The 27,521-nt window shown below is 45.4% G+C and overlaps 1 protein-coding gene across 1 annotated transcript in view; it reads left to right on the forward strand.

Moving 5' to 3' along the window:
• Positions 1 to 1,514: 1,514 nt before the first annotated feature.
• LGR5 (leucine rich repeat containing G protein-coupled receptor 5) overlaps positions 1,515 to 27,521 on the forward strand; it is a 140,467-nt gene continuing 114,460 nt past the window's right edge. The window contains exon 1 of the mRNA XM_030214381.1: positions 1,515 to 1,797. Coding sequence (XP_030070241.1) covers positions 1,556 to 1,797 — 242 coding nt within the window. The 5' untranslated portion in view covers positions 1,515 to 1,555. The remainder of the gene's footprint in view (positions 1,798 to 27,521) is intronic.

The following is a 27,521-nucleotide window of genomic DNA, read 5'->3' on the forward strand; positions in this document are numbered from 1 at the left end:
CGGTGGGAAACACTGAATTAAATTAGGCAACCAACCAAATTGTCCTTCCAAGCCTCCTCCCCATGTTCCTCCCCCCCCCCCCAACACACCCCCAATATTAACAAAATTCCTTGTATATGTCCAGGGAGAGGTTATTTCTACTGGACTTAGCACCCCTAATAATTTTGAAAAGTTGGCTCCTATGCCCCCCCCCACATACACAATTGCCCTCCCAGCATGCTATCCTGACCTCTCCCAGTACACTAGACCCCATGTGTCCAGGATCATGTACCATGGGTCCAGACCAAAGTTAAACTGGTCCATCAAAACAAGCTTTTGAACTTAAATGAATTGCAACTCTCTGTGCGTAGATTGGCATAGGACACACAGCTAATTCTGGTTCTGCCCTGGGGCAAAGAATATAAATTTCCTCACTGAAAAAAGGATAAACTTTATTCCATCCTGGAAGCAACATGAATGAAAAGCACAGCATAATGCATTCCCAAAATCGAGTAGGCAAGTTCTGAACAGATCAGGGAGGGCGCATTTCACAGTAGAAGTTATGAACTAACTGAACAAATGAATTCAGACTAATTAAATAAGGCCAAGTCCACAGCATGTGTCCACAGCTCAACCTTCCTCCTTTGGCTCCTATCTTCAGCCGTCGTGTATATGAAAGAAGTGAATACATACAGAATAAGATTGATTGTATAGTGAAAGGAGCAGGGTAAACAATGGGTTCTGTGCGCTTTCTCCCAAGTTAAATAAGCCTAGAATATCCCACCAGTTTAAGTAAATACTGTTCCACCGTACTATTTGCTCTGCCTTTTAGCTCCACTTGTTCTGGGAAAGCTTGGGGTAAATCTGTAGTTGCAAATACACCACAGGCAAGAATAAGGACCCCCAAAGAACACTGAGACAGATCAAAAGGTCCATCAAGCCCAGCATCCCTGTTTCCAACAGTGGCCAATCCTTATTCAGGTCACAAATACCTGGCAAGATCCCAGAACAGCTCAATATATTTTATGCTGCTTATTCCAGAAATAAACTGTGGATTTTCCCCGTCATTTTACTAATGGTCTATGGACTTTTCCTTTAGGAAGCAGTCCAGACCTTTTTTTTAAAACCCTGCTAAGCTAACCGCCTTTCCCACATTCTCTGGCAACGAATTCCAGAGTTTAATTACACGTTGAGTGAAGAAACATTTTCTTCGATTCGTATTAAATTTACTACCTTGCAGCTTCATCGCATGCCCCCTAGTCCTAGTATTTTTGGAAACACACAAGTCCTACAAATTATTACTGTCACCACTACTATTACCCGCTACTAGTATATTCTAAGGGGGATCGTTGGATGTGTGCACTCCTAGGGTCTCTGCCCCCTCTGCGCTCCTCCTCTTCTGTCTCACTTTTTGCCCCCTCCCCACCCCAGAGTGGCTGGAGCGCTAGAGCAGTGACGTCAGCGGGCGCGCGGTGCTGGCCGGAGCTCTTTAAAGCAGCGCGCGCGAGGCTCGAGGCCCCAGACTGCAGCAGTGAGTGCACGAGCTCCGTGTGCTCAGCGCTGGACCCACTTAATAATGACTGAAGCGGCGCGAGGGCGGAAGCCGAAGGCTGGCAGAATGGTCGCGAGGGCGCTGCTCCGGCTCGCGCTGTGCCTGCAGTTGCTGCTGGCTGCAGCAAGGGCCGGGCCGGCGGGGCGGCAGAGGGGCTGCCCAGCCGCCTGTCAGTGCGAGGAGGACGGCATGCTGCTGAGGGTCGACTGCTCGGGCCTGGGGCTCACGGAGCTGCCCAGGAACCTCAGCCTTTTCACCTCCTACCTGTAAGTGCCCCGTGCATGTTGCTCGATGCACAGTTTTCTGCACAAGATGAAAGGCATGGTGGGGGTAGGGAGGTGGGGGGAGAAACTCAGGGGCATATCTTGTCTAGGGAATGATGCACGAATACAGAAACATCTTTTTAGCATAAGCATCTTGCTGATTAGTCTCTAATTTCTTGCAAAGATGCCCTTAAATGCACTAACCCTGCTTAGTTTTCCATGTAGCAAATGCGCGGCATAGCAGCATCCCAGACTGGGCTCTGGCACCTACAATCCGTTTTAGCTTTGGCTTCCAAAGTTAGATTTACGATGTCTGGGGTTGTAAAACCTTTATAAGTGTTGATCTTCTTAGAATTGCAAAATCAAGCCTTGTTACTACACAAAGAATTACTATACTGTATATCGTTTGTAGGGCAATTAAAAATGAGGCAACAGCCCCTGCAAAATGCTTTTTATCTTTACCTTTGGCTCATAGGATCAGGCTTTGGACTGCTGATGTAATCTGTAACTGATTTAGGACGTCCACGTGAAATGAACCTACTCTGCTCCTGTGAAATCATGCAGCTACCCTCTGAATAGAGAGAGCGTTGTTTTTAAACATCAGCAGTTTGATCTTGAACTGCATTTCTTTGGGGATTATAGTTATTTGTTGGACAGCGCGTTGAAGGGAAAAAAAAAATCCTGAAATTCGCCTGGATGCAGAGGAAATCTTAGCATGCATTGGAGGCTAGACCTTAGGTCCCATAACTGCGGTCTGCAAGCGAGTCACAGTCACCCTGGCTTCTGAGCCGTTTTGCACCGAAATTCTGAATGAAGACACGCTCGTGTGTGTTTGCGCATCTGAGAATGCGTGTTGTGTAAGCTTTGAGCTCCTCCGGGTGCTGCTTGTCTGTTCGTCTGTGTCTTGCGAGGGCAGGCAGGGTGGGAAGCGAGCATTACTATCCCCTACCCTTAGCAAACACGAAATTTCAGGTGGATGGCAGAGCGCAGGTTTCTGCCGTCTGATGTGAGAAGACTTTTAATTCACCTGTTTTACAACTGAGCAATACGGGGTGATACCTTCTTGTTGGACTGAGTGCATTTATTGACTAGCTCTCGGGAGCTGGCACTCCCTTCCTCAAGTCCCAACGTGTGTATTTTGAAACGGGAACAACTACAGGGCACCGTACTACAGTAGAGAAAGGGTTTAAGGTCTGTTTTTTGTTTTGTTTTGTTTCTTTCGCAGTTACACTCTTGAGCAAAACACATACAGGAAACTTTATCCTCCAAAAAAGTTTTTTTGTCCTCCATAGAAAGCTCCCAGGAGTTTTAGATTCAGCCAGATTTATCTCGTTTCTCACGTGTTGTCCGCGACTAACGCTGCTTCAGTTCGCATTTCAAAATTAATCTTTATTTTTTTTTTTCCGTCTCGGGGGAAAGGAATTTAACTGTGTGATTAAGAATTCTGCACCAGACCCAAAAGAAAGCACCTTCCCCGAGCTCACTTGGCATCCTGAATAAGCGAAGTCCGGTGCCGGTTTTGCAATTGCCACTTTAGTCATCTGGAAAGATTGATCGCTGCAAAATGATATTTTTAAAAAAATCAACAAAGACGCGCATTATTAGAGACGACAGGGGGGGGGGGGGGCGTGTCAGATGTCCCACAACTCTGTGCATTGCATTTTTCTCTCCCAAACTATGTCGTTTCGTTCCTTTGAACGAGACGAAGATTTGTGCTAGTCACTGACTGCATAGGAAGCTTTAATCGGAGTTTGATCCATGTTGACGTCCTAGTTCAAATACAACCGTGGAAGTTGTAGCAGGTTATACAATCATTTACCTTGTAGTAAATTTTTTGTAGGGTGGGAGAAGTTTTTGGGGCAGGTGTGAAGTTAATCGTCCTACTCACAACGCCTCGGAGGCAGAGCGAAGTGTTTAATGAGTGACAGTTTATTGCCCAAAATAAAACCATATTTTCTCTTGCACACTGTAATGAGCCATCAGCACCGTCCAGGCAAAAGGAGAGAGGGGTTTTTTCTGCTCATTAGTCAAAGTGGGGGGGGGGGGGGGCACGGCTCCAAGGGCCAGAACTTTTGACATAGAGGAAATGAAGCAGCGTCTGACCGGGGGGGGGGGGGGGTTGTCCTGCATCTGAAGGAAGAGGCTTGAATGTGATTTCACTGTTTTAATAGATTAAGTGGGCGATTTTAGACGGTTGTGAGACGCAGTGGCGTAGCCACAGGTGGGCCGGGGCCCACCCACTTAGGTCTCAGGCCCACCCAACAGTAGCACCCATTTAGTGGTAGCTGGTGGGATCCCAAGCTCGGCCAGCTGAAGACTTCCTCCTGATAGTAACAAAAATGTTACTCTCCATGATACCGGCACCTGGGTATGTTCAGTTTTCAGCCCATGCCTGCTGCAGACTGCCAAGGTGGAAAGAAGCGTTTTCCCACCAGTTGAGATATTTTTTGGGTGGTGGTTGGGGGAGGGGGGAGAACAATTGGTGCCCACCCAGTTCTTCCCTAGGCCCACCCAAAATCTGTTGTCTGGCTACGCCCCTGTGTGAGAGGACATCCGCGGGCAAGCGGAGAACTCAAACGCCCCACGGTAAAGACAGCAAAACACAAAAAAAGTGAGAGAGCGACCGAGGCTACCAGAAACTGGAAGATGTTCTTCGATTAAAAGTTTATTGAAAGTTAGAAGACTCCACACAACGTCGTGTTTCGGCCGTCAGGCCTGCATCAGGAGTCTATAAAAACATACATTTATATGTAAATAAAAAATTAATAAACATAATGGACACAATAGAGTTAAAAAGTTACATGTATATAAAAAAAAAAAAACTAAAAGAGATTTGAATGATAATTCTGAAAACAAAGTATAAGGAATGTGTGAAACACATGCGTATGTGAACTTATGGCAAAGATATGTGTGAATATATATGGTTTACTGGAAGGCAAAACACATACATTTCTATATAGATTTTTAGATGGTTTACTACTACTATTACTACTATTTACCATTTCTATAGCGCTACAAGGCGTACGCAGCGCTGCACAAACATAGAAGAAAGACAGTCCCTGCTCAAAGAGCTTACAATCTAATAGACAAGAAATAAAGTAAGCAAATCAAATCAATTAATGTGCGCAGGAAGGAGGAGAGGAGGGTAGGTGTAGGCAAGTGGTTACGAATCTTGCATGGAATCTTGTCACTCTTTACGATTCCAGAATCTTGCTGTTTTGGGGAGTTCTACACGGAATGTTGCTACTCTTTGAGATTCTGCATGGAATCTTGTCACTCTTTAGGATTCCAGAATCTTGCTATTTACATGTATAAATCACCAAACATGTAAGCAGTGATTTTTTTTTTTTTTAACGGAAAGGCACTAGTTAAACTGTGCACATGAGCCTGCAGGGATTTAGTCTAGTGTTTCTTATTAAATACACACATACTTTAAAAAAAAATTCCCCTTTGCTATCTACAGCTTCTTTGAGGTCTGCCTGTCAGCTGACTGCGCCTTTATGAGACATGGAAATGATTTAAAGGGGGGAAATGTTTACCTCTCTCTGGTGTTCAAAATCACCTTAAATAGCAGCAGCCTTTCACTTTAGGAAGCAGTGCAGGCAGATTGTCATTTTGATGTTGCAACTTTTAAATCCATTTTAATGGTTTGCAGGAAGATTATAGTTATACACTTATCTGACCATAAGAAAATAGACTTATATTGAGCGGAAACCCCCGAAGAAACTCATAAGTTGGGCAAAATGGGTCCCGTCAGGATTGTTGAACAGACACGTGACTGGTTTACTTCCCTTTGGGTTGTTAATTTTTTAATGAAGAACACTGAAATATAAATCAGGAAATTATTTAAAATAAAGTTTTTGACATAAAAACTGGACTAAAATGATTGTATCGGTGGAGGGTTTTTTTTTAATGACCAGTGAAGAAATGGAACTGTTGATTGATTGAAGCAGGTGAAAAAAATAAAATTCTGCTTTCCAGTTATGAGGTCTTTTCCCTCCGTTTGATTTTTTTTTTTTTAAGTTTGTGTGATTCTACATGCAAGAGAATCATTACACGTTTGTAGTTAAACCCCGAGTTTGTGTATTGCATTTACCAGGTTTACAAATGTCTCATTTTTCGGTTAGGTTGTGCAACCTAAACAGAACTGGATTTCATATACCTATGCTAACAAACAAAATATTTGCAACTATTGGGTCTGACTATTTTTTTAACCTTTGCATCTCCTGGTTAATGTCTGGCTGTTCGTGTTTCCTAATGCACTTATGTGAGAGTTGCCCCCACAGACTTTTAAGAAGTCAGGAACATATTTATTTGCTGCATTTGTATCCCACATTCTCCCACCCGTTTGCAGGCTCAATGTGGCTTACATTGTTCAGTCATGGCTATCGCCAATCCAGAGTTAGAGATAACAAGTGGTGATACATAGAGAACATGAATAACATGGTAAATTTAATCAAACAAGTATGAAGAGATCACAATTCGGGACCAGAGAAAAAGTGGTATTGCATTAGGGTGTATATGATGGATCGTTGCGGTGTGCTTTGACGAAGAGGAATCCTGAAAGGCAGAAAATAGCCTTGTCGATTTTTCTTCAGTTGGTCCCCTATTACTTCCACTCTCCATGTGAATCAATGTAAACACAGTAACATAGTAGATGACGGCAGAAAAAGACCTGCACAGTCCATCCAGTCTGCCCAACAAGATAAAACTCATATGTGCTACTTTTTGTGTATACCTTCCCTTGATTTGTACCTATGCTCTTCAGGGCACAGACCGTATAAGTCTGGCCAGCACTATCCCCGCCTCCCAACCACTAGCCCCGCCTCCCACCACCGGTTCTGGCACAGACCATATAAGTCTGCCCACTAGCCCCGCCTCCCACCACTAGCTCTGCCACCCAATCTCAGCTAAGCTTCTGAGGATCCATTCCTTCTGAACAGGATTCCTTTATGTTAAGATCCCACACATAGGATACTATGGTGCGCCACTCTCCCAAGGGCCACGACTGAACTACTGGTGGCAGGACCACGGAGAACACAAGATATTCTCCATTTCTTCCCATCTCTTTCACAGTAACCCCTTTATCTCTTTCTTTCTTTCTTTCTTTCTTTCTCTCGTCATTTCTGCAGGCCCCTTCACCAGCTGCTCCCTCTGCTCTGCTCTCCCTCTCTTTGGTGGTCTTTTACTGAAGTGTGTTAAGCTGTTATGTGAATTAGGGCACAGAAGTGTGCTTCCAAATGCGTTGACCCTATATTGCGTTAGGGAGCAGAAATTAGGTGGGTAACGGGCTGCATAATGCAGTGAGCGCACGGTACTTGAGGCACGGTAGCTTTCGTTTGTGCAGTTAGCGTGACTTCATTTAGCACCTCCTCAGTGGGAGGCGCTGTGCAGCCACACCCAGTGTGACCAGGATCTAGGCATGCTAATGTGCGTGTCCATGCGTTAATTCCTGAGGGCATGCTGGACACTCCCCCCAACAATTAGCACCCAGCTTTTGCATCTAATGCATGCTGATTTTGGCTGTTAGGGTGCTCTAAACTTGACTGAGTACAGTGGCGTAGCCATGGGTGGGCCAGGACCCACCTTATTTGGACTCTGGCCCACCCAAAATTGTGCACTCTTGCTATAGCTTGCAGAGGTCCTCAAACCCCGTCGGCTGAAGATTTCCTCCTTCTCAGGCAGCCACTTGCCTGGAGCTGAAACCAACACCAGCCCCTCTTCACATGCTTAGTTTTCATGCATGCACAGCCTGCTGGCCATGGCATCAGCTCAAGGAAAGTGCTGCTGGCTTGTTTGGAAGAGCGCTGAATATCTGAGCAGGAGGAAATCTTCAGCTGGCGGGGTTTGTAGATCCCCCTCCTGCTCAGGTATTTAATGTTGTGGTCTTGCAGGTGGAGGGAGGGATGAAGAGCAGAGCAGAGGGGGGCTAGGGACGGGGGGAGGGCATGAATTCCATGCCCACCCACCTTGGACTCAGGCCCACCCAAAATATTAGGCTTAGGTGTACCTTTGCCCATTAGGCCATACGTTAGGATCCCAGATCCTAAACGTATGGACTAATGAAAGCCACGCACATAATGACTGCACAACTATGAACAGTTTGGACTCGATTTGCTGAAGGACGTCTGCTAACATCAGGGGCGTAGCCAGACAACAGATTTTGGGTGGGCCTGGCCAAGCAGTGGGTGGGCACCAAGTTTTCTCCCTCCCCCCCCCCCCCCCCACCCCCACCACGAAAAAAATATCTCAGCTGGCGGGAAAACGCTTCTTTCCACCTTGGCAGTCTGCAGCAGGCTTATGCTGAAAACTGAGCATGCGCAGGTGCCGGTATCGTGGAGAGTAGCGTTTTCGTTACCATCAGGGGGAAGCCTTCAGCTGGCGGCGCTTGGGATCCCCACCAGCTACTGCTAAACATGTGCTACTGATGGGTGGGCCCCGGCCCACCCAGGCCCACCTGTGGCTACGCCACTGGCTAACATGTTTAGCACAGGCATCATTTTATACAAGATTTACTTACTAAGGGGTCCTTTTACTAAGGTGCGCCCAAAAAATGGCCTGCACTGGTGTAGGCATGTGTATTGGACGCGCGCAGGTCCATTTTTCAGCACGCCTGCAAAAAAAAGGCCTTTTTGCTGAAAATGGACGTGCGGCAAAATAAAAATCAATGCTCTTCTATTTTGGACCCGAAACCTTACCGCCACCCATTGACTTAGCGGTAAAGGTCTCACGTGTTAACCGGGCGGTAATCGTCAGCGCGCTTACACTGCCGATTACTGCCCGGTTAGCGACACACGGTACAAAATAGAAAAAAATTTGAATTACCGCCCGGGGCAAGTGGTAGCCGGATGGTAGTTCTAATTTGACGCGCATTGGCGCTTAGGCATCTTAGTACAAGAGCTCCTAAAGTACTAACTTGCATTAACAGTACTAGTACGTGTTAACCTGGTGGCCAACTTCAGTAGATTTATGGTAGGATCTGGGATCTGACCCATGGAAATGCTGAAGAACAGGAGAATGAAGCTTTTGATCTGGTTCTGGTAGGCTGCAAGCAATGGGTGGGGGGTGGGGGGGCAGGCTCAGGCCGCAATGCTCAAAGCTTGTCTCGATGGGCCCAGTTAAACGAGGGCTGGACCCGTTTGGGAAGGTTCACAGCAGGAAGGAGAGAGTGCGTGTAGGGGGGGGTGAAGGGGGGTTAGTGTTCTCGGCCAGAGGGCTCGGGGGCTGAAGGATTGGTAGGCTTAAAAGAAGCCAGCCAGCCCTTGAGCCTGATTCTGGCTTCCGATTGCAGGAGAGAGGTTGCCGGGAGCAGGGCAGTGGGGAGGGAATAAAGGCTGAGCTTCCTCCGAGGCTCAAGGGTGTTTCCTGATCCTCGGAGGTGGCTTTGCCCTCCCTCCCGCCCTCACATTTAATTGAGGGGGGGCGAGGCTTCCTTTGCTGTGTTGTAGAATTCTGTTTTTCAGGTGAATGGCGTTGGATTTGTTGCAGCGGCAAAAACCCGAGCTACAGGAGCAATGGCTATGAGCCAGGGCATTAAAGGCGGGTCGGGTGACCCGGAATAAATTTGTGAAGGTCCACACAGGCCAGGGCTCTTGCTGTTAGGGCGGAGCCAGACAGTTGCGGTGACAACAGGAAATGGAAGTTGCTGCTTTGCTATCAAGGCGAGCGGCGGAGGGGGGCAGCTGTTGATGTTATGCTTTTGACACTATAGCTTGGGGGTGGGGCTATCCTTTACTGATGTTAATTGAAAGATTTTAATTGCTAATAAATCAAGCTGCGACCTATGGTTATCCCACGATTGTGTGCAGAAGTTATTGATTGATGAAGTATTGGGAGGGGGAGGGGCATGCCTGGTCGAACGGGTCCCTGCTCCAAGGGTTCAGCAAACAGCGCCAGCCTTACACTGCAGGAACGGTCTAAAAATATAGACCTCCAATGCTCAGAGCTAATGGCATTCAAATTATATACACGCTATGAGACTGAAAGGAAGGAGGATGAACGTGTCTGGCACATGTAACGCATTCGCTCGAGGGGTGGGTTTTCAGGCTTTTCTGGGTCATTGGATGATTGTAATGTTTTATCTGTTTTTATGAGTGTTATAATGTACCCCGCCTATATAGCTGGATAAGCGAGTTATCAATGTAATAAGTATTTTGGGGTAAGCACGGCTCTTATGTGCATGTGCCAGGCAAACCTGGAAGTGAAGCACACATCGGTGCTGTTCTTCTGTGCCTTTAAATATAAGCTTTTCAAATAAAAATTCACTTAAGAAGGCTTATATTTCAGCGCAGAAAGCAGGCACAGATGTGTGCTTTCATTTTCAGGTGTGCTCGGACTCGCACACATTTTGTTTCTCGGTACTTTCACAGCTTCCTTCCGCTTCTAAAACAAATCAAAACTGGAAGATTTAAAACAGAAAATCATAACATAGTAGATGACGGCAGATAAAGACCTGAACGGTCCATCCAGTCTGCCCAACAAGATTATATATGGTATAAGAAATCCTCTTTTATTCCCCCCACCCCCAAAAATGCCAGCTCTTGAGCTGGCGGTAAGTGTCCAGCATTAAAGAGCACGGTTCGTTTGTGTGCTGTTCTCCGAGCACGACCCCATTAACATCTATTTGAATAGTTTAAATACAATTTGTGGCCATCTTTGGTGCACCCTGTTTCTTGCACTAACAGGCAGGTGATCAAAAGCAAACGCCGGTGCTAGAGGCTGTTAGTGCCATACTAGCGCTGGCGTTTGCTACCGCCCCATGATCAGAGCCCTTGAGCGCATGAAACAACGCGCTCGAGGGCTCTTAGCGCAAGTAGCAGGCAAATGCATGCTAATCAGTGCTTAACGCATTCATCCCCAATGATCAGCGACCAGCTCGCCAAAGATTGAGTGGCTGACCGCGACAAACCCTACACCAGCTCCGAGCTGGCATTAGGGTTTGCAGATCATTGGGGAGGAATGGTGAGCTCTGTCCAGCATGCAAATTGGACGTCCTTAACTGCCCATTGCAGAAACATCCAAATTTTTGACGTCCTCACCTGCCCCGTCGCTATACCTCCGACATCCCCTTGAAATTTGGCTGTCCCTGCAACAGGGCATTTGAGGACGTCCATCTTCCGATTTAAAGATGGGCGTCCTTCTCTTTTCATTGGTCTCCAGCCCAGACCTGTCAAACAAGTGCGGGAGGATTGTGCTGAGCGCATGCTCAGGCTCAATCCTCCCGTACTTCTACTACGGCGTTGGAAGACCGGTATTTTATCTAAAATAGCGCCGGGGTTTGATCATCTACCAGTCAGTGTCTGAAGTACAAGAAACAGTTGAGCAGGGCAGCAGAAGCCTGGATCCAGCTTAGGACCACATGCTCTGAGCCACAGCGCCTGCTGAAAGTCACTTCACATCTTAAGGGCTTTTGTGGTTTAAACCCAGCTTTTCTCTGCCAACGCCATTTGGCTTTCACCAGCGCAAGGTGCAGTGTTTCAAACAGCCACCGAGTTTTCCCTGATGAAATGAATGTGAATCCGGCAGGCTGAACAAAACAAACCTCCGCCTGCAGGTGCTCTCAAGTCGCTTCACATTAACTTGAAGGCTGTGGATATAAAAACACACAGGAAGGGGCAAGATGCAGAAAAGCTATTGGGGACCAATTTCCAAAACATCGTTGTTGTTGGTTTTTTTTTTTTAAGTCTCCTTCAGTTACTGTTAAGATCTACTGCAAGTTGATCTGGCCTTCTGAAACCTTGCAAAGAAAGTGGATGTAATTTACAGAATGAGTTCCCTGCTGTATATATATCAAGGTATTCCTATTAAGACAATATTTCATTCTCTGGATCCCAGGGGACATTTATTTCAGCGTTTCATAAATCTCACTGGATCCCTATGACGGAATCACAGCTTCACACCCGCAGTTTTACTGTAGTTTGTTATAACTCTCTTTCTCGAGATAATCGAAAAACTACAGAACCCTTTTGAATGTGGAAATGCTGTGTTTTTGTAGAACTATTAAACAGCTGAAGGGGGGGGGGGCTGCCTTTTCTTGTAATTCTAGACAAATTGAAAATCTGTCATAAAACCTCTCCCCCAGAAACAGAAAAAGGCATTTTTTTTTACAGGCGTGCTGAAAAATGGATCTGCGCGAGCCCAAAACTACCGCAACACTACCGCAGGCCATTTTCAGCGCACCTTTAGTAAAAGGACCCATGAAACACTGATGTGGGACTACTTCACAAAACCCTAATGACCGCTCTGAGCTAGCATAGGGTTTGCAGCACTATGGATGATCTTGTGGAATGTGTTCCATGCACATTGGCGGGAATTGGAAATGACCCCAATTTGCATCTTTCTTGCTACATTAGCATGCTACTTGGATTCCGGAATCTTGTAACTCTTTAGGATTCCGGAATCTTCAGAACGTTTAGTATAAGAACAGTGCTGGGCAGACTTTTACGATCTGTGCCCTGAGAATGGCAAGGACAAATCAAACTCGGGTATAAAGTTTCGCATACCAAGTAAATGAGTCCATCTTGTTGGGCAGACTGGATGGACCATAAGGTCTTTATCTGCCGTCATTTACTATGTTACTATGTTACTTGTACTGATGGTTGGTGCGCTCGTTGTTTCAAAGTGGGGCTGGACTGTTGGAGCTACTGAGACTAGGATCCAGCCTCAGCACTTGCAGTTGGGATAGAGAGCGTCGTGTGGGAACTGCTGCCAAAAGTCCAGAGCTGGAGCAAAAAGCCAAAAAAGCACAAGGAGATTCCAGAATAGAGAGCTTATTAATCGGACCCGACACGGTCCGTGTTTCGGAAATAAATGCCTGCATCAGGTATCTATAAATGTCTGATCCCAAGGTGAATTAAGGAACTTGTCTTGAAAAAGACGGGTATACTTAACTTAATTGAGTGACGCCAAACAGCGCAGCAACAAACTGTGATCTTTAAAATGTGTCCCGCACCAAGGAAAACTACCGTAAGCCAGCACATCAAGCACTGAATCAGACGACAAGAGTCCAGAGCTGGGCAACTGGCACCTCTTCCTCCTCCTTCCTTCCTTCCTTCCCCCTCTCACATTCTGGGCATGCTCAACAGTAGTGTATGTGCCAAGCACCATCCTTCAAAAAGGCGGTATATAAATCCTAATAAATAAATAAATGTAAGTCAAGTAAGGATACAGTTGCTAAAGGTGCAGAGTCTGCAGCAGGAGACATATGAGATGAGACCTGAGGACCTAAATATATGGAGAGGAAGGTCAGAGAAGATATGTTAACATTTTAAAAGGTTTTATGATCAAGAAAATGAACCTTCTCGAAGGAAGAGAAGCTGTATAACTAGGAGACCTGATATGAAGCTGCAAGATTGTGCCCTCTCAGAGGAGGGTGATGGAGATAAAATGGTGCTGGAATACAAAAAGGTGTCGACGTATGTACAGAAGAACGACAACTTTGCAGACTTGCAATCACACAGGAAAGGGCGAAGGTGACTCAAAGAGGAGGCTTGGACAATGTTCTTGAAAACAGTTTATTGATCAATCTACAGACATATGGAGAGTGAAAGAAAAAGACACAATGTCTAGTCGATTCTAAGTATGCAAGTCGGGGATTTGGAAGAACCAAACAATGGTCATTGATAGAACAGAGAACTCTAGCTGGAGAGTAAGGTATTGTTAATGAAGATAAGTAATTGGATAACACGGAAAGCTTTGAATGTCAATATAGCAAACTTAAAAATAATTTGTTGATGGACCGGCAACCAGTGAAATTGCTTTAACAACAGCAAGTGTGGTCATGGTGGTGAGCACAACATATCGAACAAATGGCAATGTTTCGAAGACTTTGAAGTTGCATATCCAACAGACAGCCAAGACCTGCCGCTTCTTTCTTTATAACATCAGCAAAATTCGCCCCTTCCTCTCTGAGCACACCACCCGAACTCTCATCCACTGCCTCATTACCTCTCGCCTTGACTACTGCAACCTACTCCTCACTGGCCTCCCACTTAGCCATCTATCCCCCCTTCAATCCGTTCAGAACTCTGCTGCGCGTCTTATCTTCCGTATGGACCGTTATACTCGTATCGCCCCTCTCCTCAAGTCACTTCACTGGCTTCCGATCAGGTACCGCATACAGTTCAAGCTTCTCCTACTAACCTACAAATGCACTCGATCTGCAGCCCCTCATTACCTCTCTACCCTCATCTCCCCTTACGTTCCTACCCGAAACCTCCGCTCACAGGACAAATCCCTTCTCCACCACCGCCAACTCCAGGCTCTGCCCTTTCTGCCTCGCCTCTCCCTATGCTTGGAATAAACTCCCTGAGCCCATAGGCCAAGCCCCGTCCCTACTCATCTTCAATTCCCTACTCAAAACCCACCTCTTCAATGTCGCATTCGGCACCTAACCATTTTACCTCTATTCAAGAAATCTAGACTGCCCCAACTTGACATTTCGTCCTTTAGATTGTAAGCTCCTTTGAGCAGGGACTATCCTTATTTGAAAAACTGTACAGTGCTGCGTAACCCTAGTAGCGCTTTAGAAATGTTAAGTAGTAGTAGTAATTTAGGCAGATAACATTCCTTAATAGCAAGATGAGCCCAAAGAATGGGGGTAACCTGCACAGCAGTGACATCCTATGCCAGTCCCTTACTGGGCATACTGGAAACACCGTTTTGATCTCTATCCGCCATTATGTACTGTGTTTACAGACAGAAACTCTCAATCAAAGAAGTTAGTCAGATTTGTTAGGTTCTCCCTCTGGAGATAACTTACTTATCTAGGGGGTGGAGGAGTAGCTTAATAGTTCCAAAAGTGGGCTGAGAACTGGAAAGCCCAGGTTGAAATCCCACGCCAGCTCTTTGTGACCTTGATCTAGTCACTTAGAGTTCATTTCCAGCACTGGCGGTAATTTGGCAGTGCCACGCGCTACCCGGTTACCGTTGGGTTAACGCAGGAGCCTTTACCGCCACCTCAATGGGTGGCAGTAAGGGCTCCCCCCCCCCCCTGAAATGCCCGACCAGCAAGTGCTTTACTTGCCGCACGGCCATTTCCTGCAGGAAGGCGAGACTTCCCTTTTACCAGCTGCGGGAAAAGGGGACCTCGGCGCACGTGTAAAACGCATACCGACGCCAGCACTGGCCCCCTTTTGCCACAGCTTGGTAAAAGGGGCCCTTAACCCTCTGTCTCAGGAGAATACATGCCAAGAAAACCATGGGGGGGGGGGGGAGGAGGTCTTCCACAGTATGATCACCAGCAATCAACTCTGACTCAAGGGCACATCTGGATCTGGAAGCCCCCAGATGAAGGAACTACCTTATAAAAGAAGAGTGAATGTCCTAATTACACTGTCAAAACTCAAGAGTAAGGGGAGGCACTGTAACTTGACACAGCTGAAGTCACAGGATAGCTCTTAAGAGCCGGTCAACACCAAGAACAAAGCCGACATCTGAAGAGCAACTGCCACTGCTCTCGCTGTTAGCAAATATCAGGCATTTGTCCAGGCAGCCTACAGAAATAGAACAGCATATGCACAACGAGCAACGATGCTACAACTATTCCCCAGATCTACAGATAACATGTAGTCATTACCATTCTGTAAGACTTTTTTTTTTTTGTTACATTTGTACCCCACGCTTTCCCACTCATGGCAGGCTCAATGCGGCTTACATGGGGCAATGGAGGGTTAAGTGACTTGCCCAGAGTCACAAGGAGCTGCCTGTGCCTGAAGTGGGAATCCAACTCAGTTGCTCAGTTCCCCAGGACCAAAGTCCACCACCCTAACCACTAGGCCACTCCTCCACTGTTGCTACTATTTGAGATTCTACATGGAATGTTGCTATTCCACTAGCAACATTCCATGTAGAAGTCGGCCCTTGCAGATCACCAATGTGGCCGCGCAGGCTTCTGCTTCTGAGTCAGACTCACAGAAACAGAAGCCTGCGCAGACTTCTACATGGAATGTTGCTAGTGGAATAGCAACATTCCATGTAGAATCTCAGAGTAGCAACACTCCATGTAGAATCTCCAATAGTATCTATTTTATTTTTGTTACATTTGTACCCTGCGCTTTCCCACTCATGGCAGGCTCAATGCGGCTTACATGGGGCAATGGAGGGTTAAGTGACTTGCCCAGAGTCACAAGGAGCTGCCTGTGCCTGAAGTGGGAATCGAACTCAGTTCCTCAGGACCAAAGTCCACCACCCTAACCACTAGGCCACTCCTCCTTCACCAGAGCACTTACATTGATTGAACCCCAGAAGTGGTGTCCAGAATTCAAGATGCATCATAGGCTCCGTGTTGAAAGAGGAACCCCCACACCTTCGTCATGTGAGTTAAGACCATGGGTGAGCCTTGAAGGCACTCAAAAAAAAAAAAAAAAAAAAAGGGCAAAATTGTAAAAAAATAGGCACCAAAATTACATAAGTACTGCCATAGTGGGACAGACCAAAGGTCCATCAAGCCCAGCATCTTGTTTCCGACAGTGGCCAATCCAGGTCACAAATACCTGGCAAGATCCCGAAACAGTACAATACATTTTATGCTGCTTATCCTAGAAATAAACAGTGGATTTTCCCCAAGTCCATTTTAATAATGGCTTATGGACTTTCTTTTAGGAAGCTAGCCAAACCTTTTTTTTTAAACCCTGCTATGCTAAGCAATGAATTCCAGAGTCTAATTACATGTTGAGTGAAGAAATACTTTCTCCAATTTCTGTGAAATTTACTACATTGTAGCTTTATTGCTTGCCCCCATGTCTACCCGTTCCATTCCACTCATTATTGTTTAGACCTCTATCATATCTCCCCTCAGCCGTCTGTTCTCCAAGATGAAGAGCCCTAGCTGCCTTAGCCTTTCCTCATAGGGAAGTCATCCCACCCCCTTTATCATTTTCATCACCCTTCTCTGTACCTTTTCTTATTCCACTATATCTTTTTTGAGATGGGGCGACCAGAATTGAACACACTATTCGAGGTGCAGTTGCACCATGGAGCGATACAAAGGCATTATAACGTCCTCATTTTTGTTTTCCATTCCTTTCCTAATAATGCCTAACATTCTATTTGCTTTCTTAGCTTCTGCCGCCCACTGAGCAGAGGGTTTCAACGTATCATCAATGACACCTAGATCCGTTTCTCAGTCAGTGACTCCTAGTGTGGAACCTCACATTACATAACCACATGTGTTATGCACAAAATATATAGAATGCCAATCGTATGAGGGTAGTTGTATAACAGAGCATCTAGATAAATTGGGCCACCGTTTATAAAGACAGAACAGGCACTGATGTGTCTTTATATACAAAGCTGTTCAGAAGACAAGCTCAAGGCAAAAGCAGGCTATCCAGGCAGTTCATAAGTCACTGATTAATTGGAAGAAGCCTAATTTTAAGGATTTGTACAATCCATGTAAAAAAAAAAAAATTTCACAAAATAGGTCAATCTGTCACCCTGAATTTTAATCAGTATTGATAGTGTTCCGCTCTGATGAGGCTCTAACGGCTGATTAAAGATTTATGGCAGTGATTTTTCACAAGGTTAGCAAGTTTTCATGTGTTTAGTCAAATAACGTCGTCCACAGAATACATCAGTTTAGCTGTTTCTAGTTACTGCCTGAGTAATTCATCAAGTCCAAGTATGTACAATGACAGTAATGATTTTTTTGCTCATCTGCAGTTCTGAACATGTGGTATGTCAACTTCTTGTCCTATCTGATGCTTGTTTTTAAGTGATGCTACCCTCATAGTATATAAACTACTAAAAACAAATTGTCAAAAGAGCCCAGAACGAGTCGGGACCTCCACAGAAAAGCGGTTCTTTACAATTGCATCTCTTTTTTCTTTTTTTTAAGTCTCGGTATTTTTATTGAAGAATATTTAAGAAAGATCGCAATGTAAAGGAAGTAACCACATCGATTAAAAAGCAGGAACAAACTGACATACTATAGTATGCTTTTCCATATTGTCTATATTTTTAAAGGAAAGGGTGTCATAAGGCATACCCTAGCCTACAGTGCACTGCAGACAAGGTGGCCCAGACCCATAATCCACTCTAGCTATTACACTTGCGGTGGAAAGTGGCAGCCCCTCAAAACCTACTATACCCATATTTAGGTGACACCTGCAGCCATAAGGGCTATTGTAGTGGTGTATAGTTGAGCACGGTAGGATTTTGGTGGGTTTTGAAGGGCTCACCATACAATATAAGGGGGTAATGGTGAGATGTGTACCTGGGACCTTTTATGTGATGTCCACTGTAGTACCCCCTAGGGTGCCCCACTGCCCTGCTGGGATGCCTGTGTGGCCAGTCTACTAGGAAAGCTGGCTCCTCCTACATCCCAATGGCTTGATTTTGTGCATTTTTCACTTGAACATTATTTTAAAAAACTGTGCAAGAAGGTAGAAATACTAAGCACTGGGAGAAAAACAATCCTTCTTACCTAGAGCAGAGGTCCCGGTTGTTGTGCATCCAGCTTTTAACAGGTTTTTATACTCTCAACAACTAAAGATTGAATGACCCCTGATGCAAGTGCTGTGCACCAAAGCACAGCCCTCGTCGGGTCCATTTGGTAACCTAGTGGTGGGTGCAGTGGACTGTAGGGAAGGGGACCCAGGCCCATACTCCACTCTTAACTGGTACACATGTGATGGAAAGTGTGAGCCCTCAAAAAGTCAACCAAACCCTACTGTACCTACACATAGATGATACCTGCAGGCATAAGGGCTATTGTAGTGATGTACAGTAGGTTCTTGGTGGGTTTTGGAGGGCTCACCATACTGTACAAGGGGGTAACAGTGAGATGTGTACCGGGAACCTTTTATGTGATGTCCACTGCAGTGCCCCATAGGGTGCCCCACTGTTCTGCTGGGATGTCTGTGTGCCCCCCCCCCCCCCCCCCCACATCCCAATGGCTTGTTTTTGTGCATTTTTTCACTTGGGCTTTTTTTTAATGGTCAAATGATAGACATACTAAGCATAACAACACCTAGGAAATGGTCATTTTCAAAGAAAAAAGACAGGCGTTTTTCTGGTTTGAAAATGGTCATTTTCACTACTTGATTTTTGGATATTTTCAGTAAAATGCCCCCCCCCCCCCCCCCCCCCCCCATGTAACAGAGAAGTGATAGAACAAATTTGCATTGAAAAAAAAATAGCATCTAACAACTGACTCACAAGGATTTTACTAGTAGCTGACGGGAGAGATCGTCCTAAGCATCCATGCCGAGATTGTTCACGTGACTTCCCCCCCCCCCCCCCCTACAATTGCATTTCTTTAATTCTCTTGCCATTGATCTTTCTTCAGATCAATCCTTCTGCCATAATCAGACACCCGTGACTAACAAGCAGAAAAAATTAGAGACAACACATTGATTAATTGACTTTTTAGTACAAACTTAATCACAGAGACCGAGGCCAGATGTACTACAGGTTTTTCCCATAGACACAAAATGGAGAAAAGCCTTTAGTACATCTGGACCGATCCATTTTTTTTCTGAAAGGCGTAGAAGATTTATTACATCAATCAGCTGGCCTCTGAGGACTTGGGGCAGAGTGTACTGATTTAAGGGTTTTGAGGGGAAAGCAGACTAACAGAGGGATGTATGTTCTCAAGAAAAAAAGTATCATTGTACTTTTTACTCAAACTTTCTGTGCATTTGAATGAACTAACAGCAACCATATAACTTTATACAATGAGAAGGGAAAAAACTCTGTAGCTTCAGGGGATCATGTCCATCTTGAAACAATGATATAAGTGAAACTTTGAAAATGTTAGTCTAGCAGTGTATATTAATTTACCAGCGTGGTACTCCAGGGTCAGAAAAATGCTTACTGTACCTGAATGTAACATAAAATAGTAGATGACGGCAGAAAAAAGACCTGCATGGTCCATCCAGTCTGCCCAACAAGATAAACTCATATGTGCTACTTTTTGTGTATACCCTACTTTGATTTGTACTTGTGCTCTTCAGGACACAGACCGTATAAGTCTGCCCAGCACTATCGCCGCCTCCCAACCACCAGCCCCACCTCCCACTACCAGCTCTGCCACCCAATCTCGGCTAAGCTCCTGAGGATCCATTTCTTCTGAACTTCTTCTGAATGTTAGTCTAGCAGTGTATATTAATTTACCAGAGTGTACTCCAGGGTCAGAAAAATGCTTACTGTACCTGAATGTAACATAACATAGTAGATGACGGCAGAAAAAGACCTGCACGGTCCATCCAGTCTGCCCAACAAGACAACTCATGTGTGCTACTTTTTGTGTATACCCTACTTTGATTTGTACCTGTGCTCTTCAGGGCACAGACCGTATAAGTCTGCCCAGCACTATCCCCGCCTCCCAACCACTAGTCCCATCTCCCACCACCGGCTCTGGCACAGACTGTATAAGTCTGCCCAGCACTATCCCCGCCTCCCAACCACCAGCCCCGCCTCCCAACCACTGGCTCTGGCACAGACCGTATAAGTCTGCCCAGCACTATCCCCGCCTCCCAACCACCAGCCCCGCCTCCCACCGCCGGCTCTGGCACAGACCATATAAGTCTGCCCAGCACTATCCCCGCCTCCCACTACCAGCTCTGCCACCCAATCTCGGCTAAGCTCCTGAGGATCCATTTCTTCTGAACTTCTTCTGAATGTTAGTCTAGCAGTGTATATTAATTTACCAGAGTGTACTCCAGGGTCAGGAAAATGCTCACTGTACCTGAATGTAAATATGTAGGTGCTATACAAACTTGAGCTTGGAACTCCCCTATTTACTAAATCTAAGGTTTTATAGTTAACACTCACTATCAAAACATCTGAGCTAACTGGAGGGGCCCTTCCTGGCATCTGAGGAGAAGGGCAGCTGTGCTGCTAATGCAGGGTAATGGCTGCTACCTCAGGCTAACACATGATCTGTAATGCGGAATGCATTTAACCCCTCTGGAGACACATTATCCGGCATATTAGTGTGTTAATGAAACCTGTATTAACTACATTCACACTCCCCACCCCCAATATAAAATTTGGTGTTAGGTGTTTAGTGTGCTGCATTAAAGCATCCAATTTAACACAGAGCTCAAAAGTTAATGCAAGTGTTAATGTGGCTCAGTAAATAGGTATCTTAAACTCTAAATCACAATGCTTTTTTTTTCTAATTATTAATTTGTAATTTCAAAAAGAACTGAGTGCATACAGCACCTTAATCTCCTGTTCTCCTGACTGCATCCTGCATCTAATCTGTCTTCATCTGATACAAAACATTGAACTAAAAACACTGGAGTGGCCACATTTTAATAAATACCAAACGCCATAACAATGTGCTACCTAACAATCGTCCGAAAACTACTGAAAACCAACCTGTTCAAGAAGGCGTACCACAATGATCCATCCTAAAGACCAGACGACTAGACTTTACGTGAACTGGACATAACCGATCTCTTTACACTAGGCTGATAAACTTTGCTGCCACCAATCAAAGCTACACAATACGCACTGCCGCTTTATTTCTCGTGCCAAAAATGAACTTTCTATAGTTGATTATCTAACTTATTCTATAACTCTATCATTCAGGAACTTTAATGCAATACCACTTTGTATTCTACTTTAATATTTATACGCCTTTAATGCAATACCACCAGTGGCGTTCCTAGGGGGGGCGGTAGGTGCGGTCCGCCGCTGGGGGGGGTGCCGCGCTTGCCTGTCCTCCGTTGTTCCATGCTTCTTCTCTGCCCCGGAACAGGAAGTAACCTGTTCCGGGGCAGAGAAGAAGCATGGAACAACAGAGGACAGGCGCGCGCGGCACCCCCCCCAGCGGCATGCATCCGGGGGGGGGGGGGCGCTGCACCCGGGGGGGTGGGGTGCATCGGTAATCCGCCCCGGGTGTCAGCCCCCCCAGGAATGCCACTGAATACCACTTGTAATTTTCTACCCGTAAATGGCAATCGCCAATACGGCATAATGTAAGCCACATTGAGCCTGCAAATTGGTGGGAAAATGTGGGATACAAATGCAACAAATAAACTCTGGGGCCCTTTTGCCAAGCTGTGGCAAAATCTGGGTTTAGAACATGCTAACGTGGGATTTTTCTGTGCGCTAAGCCCACGTGAACAGCAGCAGTTTGATATTTTATTTTTGCAGATCTCTCTTACTAAACCATGCTAGCGATTCCCACATCCCGTTTTGTAGAAAATCATTAGTATCATATCTATGTTAGTTAAATGTTCTAATGCTTATTATTAGGTGCATCCATTAGTATTATGCTAACATTGTATTATATCTCTGGTATTTGAATTCCTTCTGTTTAAAGGTGTGTATTTTTGATACTGTTTCACGGTAGTTCTGTTATTAGGTTTCAATTTACTGTTTTCAAGTTTACCTCATTTATTGTATTTTATGTTTATTCTTGGTTATTTTACTATTGTTATGCTGTTAACAAAATTGTAAGATTAATGTTAAACTGTACCCAGGGCCGCCGAGAGACTGGGCCAGGCCCGGGCCAAGGCCGCCCCCGGGCCCTCTCTCCACACCTGGGCCCTCTGCACTGACCTTAAGCGCCTCACCTTCGAAAGCGCAGCAAGCAGCGGCAGACCACTCCTTCCTTCCGTGTCCCGCCCTCGCCTGACGTAACTTCCGCGAGGGCGGGACACGGAAGGAAGGAGTGGTCTGCCACTGCTTGCTGCACTTTCGAAGGTGAGGCACTTAAGTTCAATGCCAGGGAGCGATGGAGGGCGGGCCGGACTGCGGCGCCGGGCCCCCCCCCCAGAGGCCCGAGCCCAGGGAATTTTGTTCCCCCTGTCCCCACCCCCTCTCGGCAGCCCTGACTGTACCTGCTGTACACTGCCTTGGGTGAGTCTCTTCATAAAGGCGGTTAATAAATCCCAATAAATAAATTAATTAAATGTGATGCAGCCCATTGGGCTGCGGCACATTTGCTGTGCCAGGAATCACTAGCGTGGTTTAGTGAGAGGCCCTGATTTTTCCAAATGATGTTTAAAAAAAATAAATAAATGTTGAAATATATCAATAAATAAATAAATAAAATAGCGCACACTAAGAGGCAAACTGCCACAAAACACTTTAATGCTTATTTCAGTTGGCTTTATTTAACGCAGTTTAGTAAAAGGGTCACACTGTGCTCCACAGCCAGTCAGATTCCATGTATTCTGTCTATCGCTGTTTGTCTGAATAATCATTCAACATTCCAAACAATTCCTGGGCTGCCATACAAATTGGGTTATATGTGGAAGGGAAAAGTTGGGTTAGTCAGATTTTAGAACTTCTAGGATTGATTACTAGAATGTGATATCAGGGCTGCACAGTCAGTAAAATAAACCTTCAACTCCGACTCCTCTGTTTTTCTACTGTCTGACTGAAACTCCTATGATGCATAGTAAATCTAAGAGAAATTGATTAATTATAGAAACACAGGATATTTCTTAAGGACTAAGACACCACAAAATATATTTATTTGAAGTCTGAACAAAAAGAAATGCTGTCAAATGAAATATGCAGTACTGTTGTAAGTTTTTATTTTGTTTTGTTTTTGAAGCTGGAGTCAAAAGTCATAATTGCTTCCGATTCCATGATTCCAACTCCACAGCCCTGTTTCTTATAAATGAGAAAATTCATAATTCACTATTGTCTTCACCTTCCACTCAGTTAATTTGCACGGGCTCTATCTCACACATGAGTATTTTCTTTCTCAGATTTGTAATTCATCTAAATGTGGTTGCTTTTAGAAATTCTATGCCTCCAGCTAAATTCCTCACCTGGCCACTTAGACTGGGCTTTGTAATCTGCCTTCACTACCCTCGTTCATAATTCCTCTCACAGGAGCCATAACTCGGGATGAGCAAACATGTCTGAGGAAGCAACAGGAGTGAGACACATTACAAAAACATATAGACTAGGACAGGATTCTACAGACCATAAGACCTATCCATTCTGCCTACTGTAATATGGCAGATCCCGTCTTGATCTCTAGCTTTGCTCGTTCTGTTCAACTTCTAATGATTCTCTGTACTTGTCTTGAATTCTGATATGCTTTTTCCACAGTTCCAGTGGGGAAACTCTTTCATGCATTCAAAACCCTTTCACCTTTTTCTCAGGCTACAGTTTTACCCCTTTCTCTTGCATCCTACGCTCTGCTTCTAAGGCTACATTGATTGCCTCCTCAAATGCCTGGCGTCATGGATCTACAAAACTGTCCACTCTTCAGACTTCACTTACCTAGGAACCAAATGGTGGAACTCCTGACCGCCCAAAATAAGAAATATACAGGAATATACTAGATTCCGCAAAATCCTCACATCGTTCCTATTCAAGCAAACCCTCATAAAGAACAATTAATTACCTGAATTGGTTATTACTCTATTTACCATTAACTTTCTCTTTGCTTCATGTACAATTTCTCATTCATAATAGATTTTCTAAACGTTAAACGTCCATAGCTATCCCGGTATGTTTATGATACTGTATTGTAAAATTGGATTTTTACAACAAATTACTTTCTTATGCATTATTCTTTATGTATCCTATACTGTTTATTGTAAGCCACATTGAACTTAAACTTGTTTGCGATAATATGGGATATAAGCTCCAAGATCATTCTGTACCTTTTGCCATGGAAATTACATCATGTTGCAACTGGTAAACATCCTTCTTCCACCCACCCTACCCCCACACCATCCACCCTGTCTCCTTCAAGACCTTGCAGTGTGTACTCCATAATGCTTTCTATGCTGCTTAATTGGAATGATAAAACCAAGTTCATTTCCAAACCTAGGCATCATGCTTTGCGGCACGCTACAAACCAATGTCCATACCTTATCGCTAGACCTTTATGTACATAGATATAGTATAACCTGCCTCAAGCAAGTCGTTGGTATTGCAACTGGTGGTATAAATATACACCAGAGTAGATGTTCTGGAGGTGGTCAACAAGCATGAAGGTCTGGAACTAATACTACCTTGACTGCCTTCCATCTTTTCTACCCCTGGCAATAAACAATACTCTGCCACTTTGCCCACTCTCTCCCAGGCAAAGTGATGCAGCTTCAAGAAGAGGGATTTAGGTCTTTGGATTGCTGATAGTTGGAGAGTAGGGTTGGGAGTTGGGGGGGAAAGGTGGCATAAGTAACAGTTCAATAGCATAGCCATTCTCCTTCCTTGCTAATGCTCAGGGGTGTCACCACACATTCAATTTTGGGTGGGTCTGGGACCAAATTGGGTGGGCAGAACTCCGCCCCACAGGGGATCCCATCTCTCAATCCTCCACCCGCAAGCGATCTGGTCTCTCAACCCCCTTCCCCCATGTACCTTTTTTTTTTTAACGGTTTTTATTGATGACACATGTACACAATACATCAATCAGCATACCATCGCACATTTTACATATTGCTTGGTAAACATCACACAGTGAGTGTCATCAGTTTTACATCGTTTTCTCCCTTCCCCCCCCCCCCCCCCCCCCCCCCCACCAATCCTCTAACAGTTCAAAAGTCTGCTTCTCGCAGCTGGTGTCAGAGTGTCCCAAAAAGGTAACCAAACTTTGCAGAACTGGTCTCCCCGCCTTGAGGCCAGGTCTCCCACTTTCTTCTTTTCCAGCATACAACATTGCATCATGGCTCCTCGCCACTGTGGTACTCCAGGTGGTTCGGGCTGCAGCCCCATGTACCTTTTTAAAGAGCAGATCGTCGCTGGCAGCGAGCACACTGCTCACGCTGGCCCCACAGCTGGCCTTTTTCTTCACATAGATGGAGTATGTGAGAAGGAAGGCTGTGGGGTCGGCATGAACAGTTTTGTATCAGTCACGCTGCTCACTGCTGGTGAGGATCTGCTAATTAAAAGGTACACAGGAGGGAGAGGTGTTGGGAGTTTTCAGCTGGTGGGGCTTGGGGATACCTGCCAGCCACATTATGGGGGTGCTGCCACTGGGTGAGCCTGAGCCCAAAGTGGACCGTGGGGCCACTTAATGCTAGCCATGGACCTGTTGTAAGTAAGTGCACAGTGCTCCAATGCAGCTTCATGTTAATATTCTATAAATGGCTTAGGATGCCCTTGAACTGTTACAGAATTGGCTCTATGGGTCCCTTCGTGGTGCCTAAGATGACTTGCTGTGATAGAGTATTTCTACTCATAAAAGAGCATATAGACGGGGAAAGTGCGCAGAGTGGCAGGAACAACCTTAATAACTGAGGGGGGAGAGGAACCTGCGCAGAGAGTCAGCTACAACCTTAATAACTGAGGGGGGAGAGGAACCTGTGAAGAGCGGCAGGTACAACCTTAATAACGGGGGGGGGGAGAGGAACTTGCGAAGAGCGGCAGCTACAACCATAATAACTGGGGGGGGGGGAGAGGAACCTGCGAAGAGCGGCAGCTACAACCATAATAACTGGGGGGGGGGAGAGGAACCTGCGAAGAGCGGCAGCTACAACCGTAATAACTGAGGGGGGAGAGGAACCTGTGCAGAGCGGCAGCTGCAACCTTAATAACTGAGGGGGGAGAGGAACCTGCGAAGAGCGGCAGCTGCAACCTTAATAACTGAGGGGGGAGAGGAACCTGCGAAGAGCGGCAGCTGCAACCTTAATAACTGAGGGGGGAGAGGAACCTGCGAAGAGCGGCAGCTACAACCGTAATAACTGAGGGGGGAGAGGAACCTGCACAGAGCAGCAGCTACAACCGTAATAACTGAGGGGGGGAGAGGAACTTACACAGTGGCAGCTACAACCTTAATAACTGAGGGGGGAGAGGAACCTGCACAGATTGGCAGATTCAACCTGCCCACCTTTCCTGGAAGACTGATGGACAATGCCTGGTCTTTATCTGCCATCATTTACTGTGTTACCATTTATTTACTTATTTACTTACTTATTAATTAGGATTTATTTACTGCCTTTTTGAAGCAATTCACTCAAGGTGGTGTACAGTAAGAATAGATCAAACATGAGCAATAGGCAATTACAGCAGTAAAAATATTCAAATAACAATACAAAGTATGGCATAGTATAATACTTACAATGGCAACATAATATGTAATCAAACATTTTAATTGAGAGTGAAGGGTAAAGCAAAGAGGGAACATATAGATAGGTAAGAAGAGTTGGAAAGTAAGGTGTGACAATGTAAGAGGCACTCAGAAAAATCTCCAGGGTGGGACAAATGCTGCCCCAGTTACACATCTGCTGTGAAACCCAGCTTTCTGCATATTCTCTCTAGAAAAGAAACATTTCCTGTGTGTAAAACCAGCTTTCTAAAGTGATCCCCAGTTTATGCACTGTGCACTTGTTGTTATTTCAATGGTCAGGTAAAGGAAAACCTAGAATGAGCCAGGTGGGAAAAGCAAATGGATACAGTTTTTTTTTTCCCTCCCTGATGTAAACAGGGCCACACGGATGCCCTTTTCTCCTAGCTAAAAATAGACAGACACTGGAACCCACACCATGTAAGGCAGGGGTTCACGGGACACACCCACCCAGCCAGTCAGGTTGCAGGATGACCACAATGCATATGCATGAGAGAGATTTGCATGCAAGGGAGGCAGGGCATGCAAATGTATCTTATGCATTATTCATCGTGGTTAGTATCTTTGATAACCGGACCGGGTTGAGAACACCTGATTTAAGGTGATCAGTTTTCAGTCAAGCCGTTTTAGGCTGGGGGGGGGGGGGGGAGAAATTAGCATTTTGAAATCTATACTGAAGGCTTAAGTCCCAACCAAATATGTGGCTTTTTAAGAACTTTAAACATAATAATCTCTC

The sequence above is a fragment of the Microcaecilia unicolor genome, chromosome 9, assembly GCF_901765095.1.
Source record: "Microcaecilia unicolor chromosome 9, aMicUni1.1, whole genome shotgun sequence".
Classification (NCBI taxonomy): Eukaryota; Metazoa; Chordata; class Amphibia; order Gymnophiona; family Siphonopidae; genus Microcaecilia; species Microcaecilia unicolor.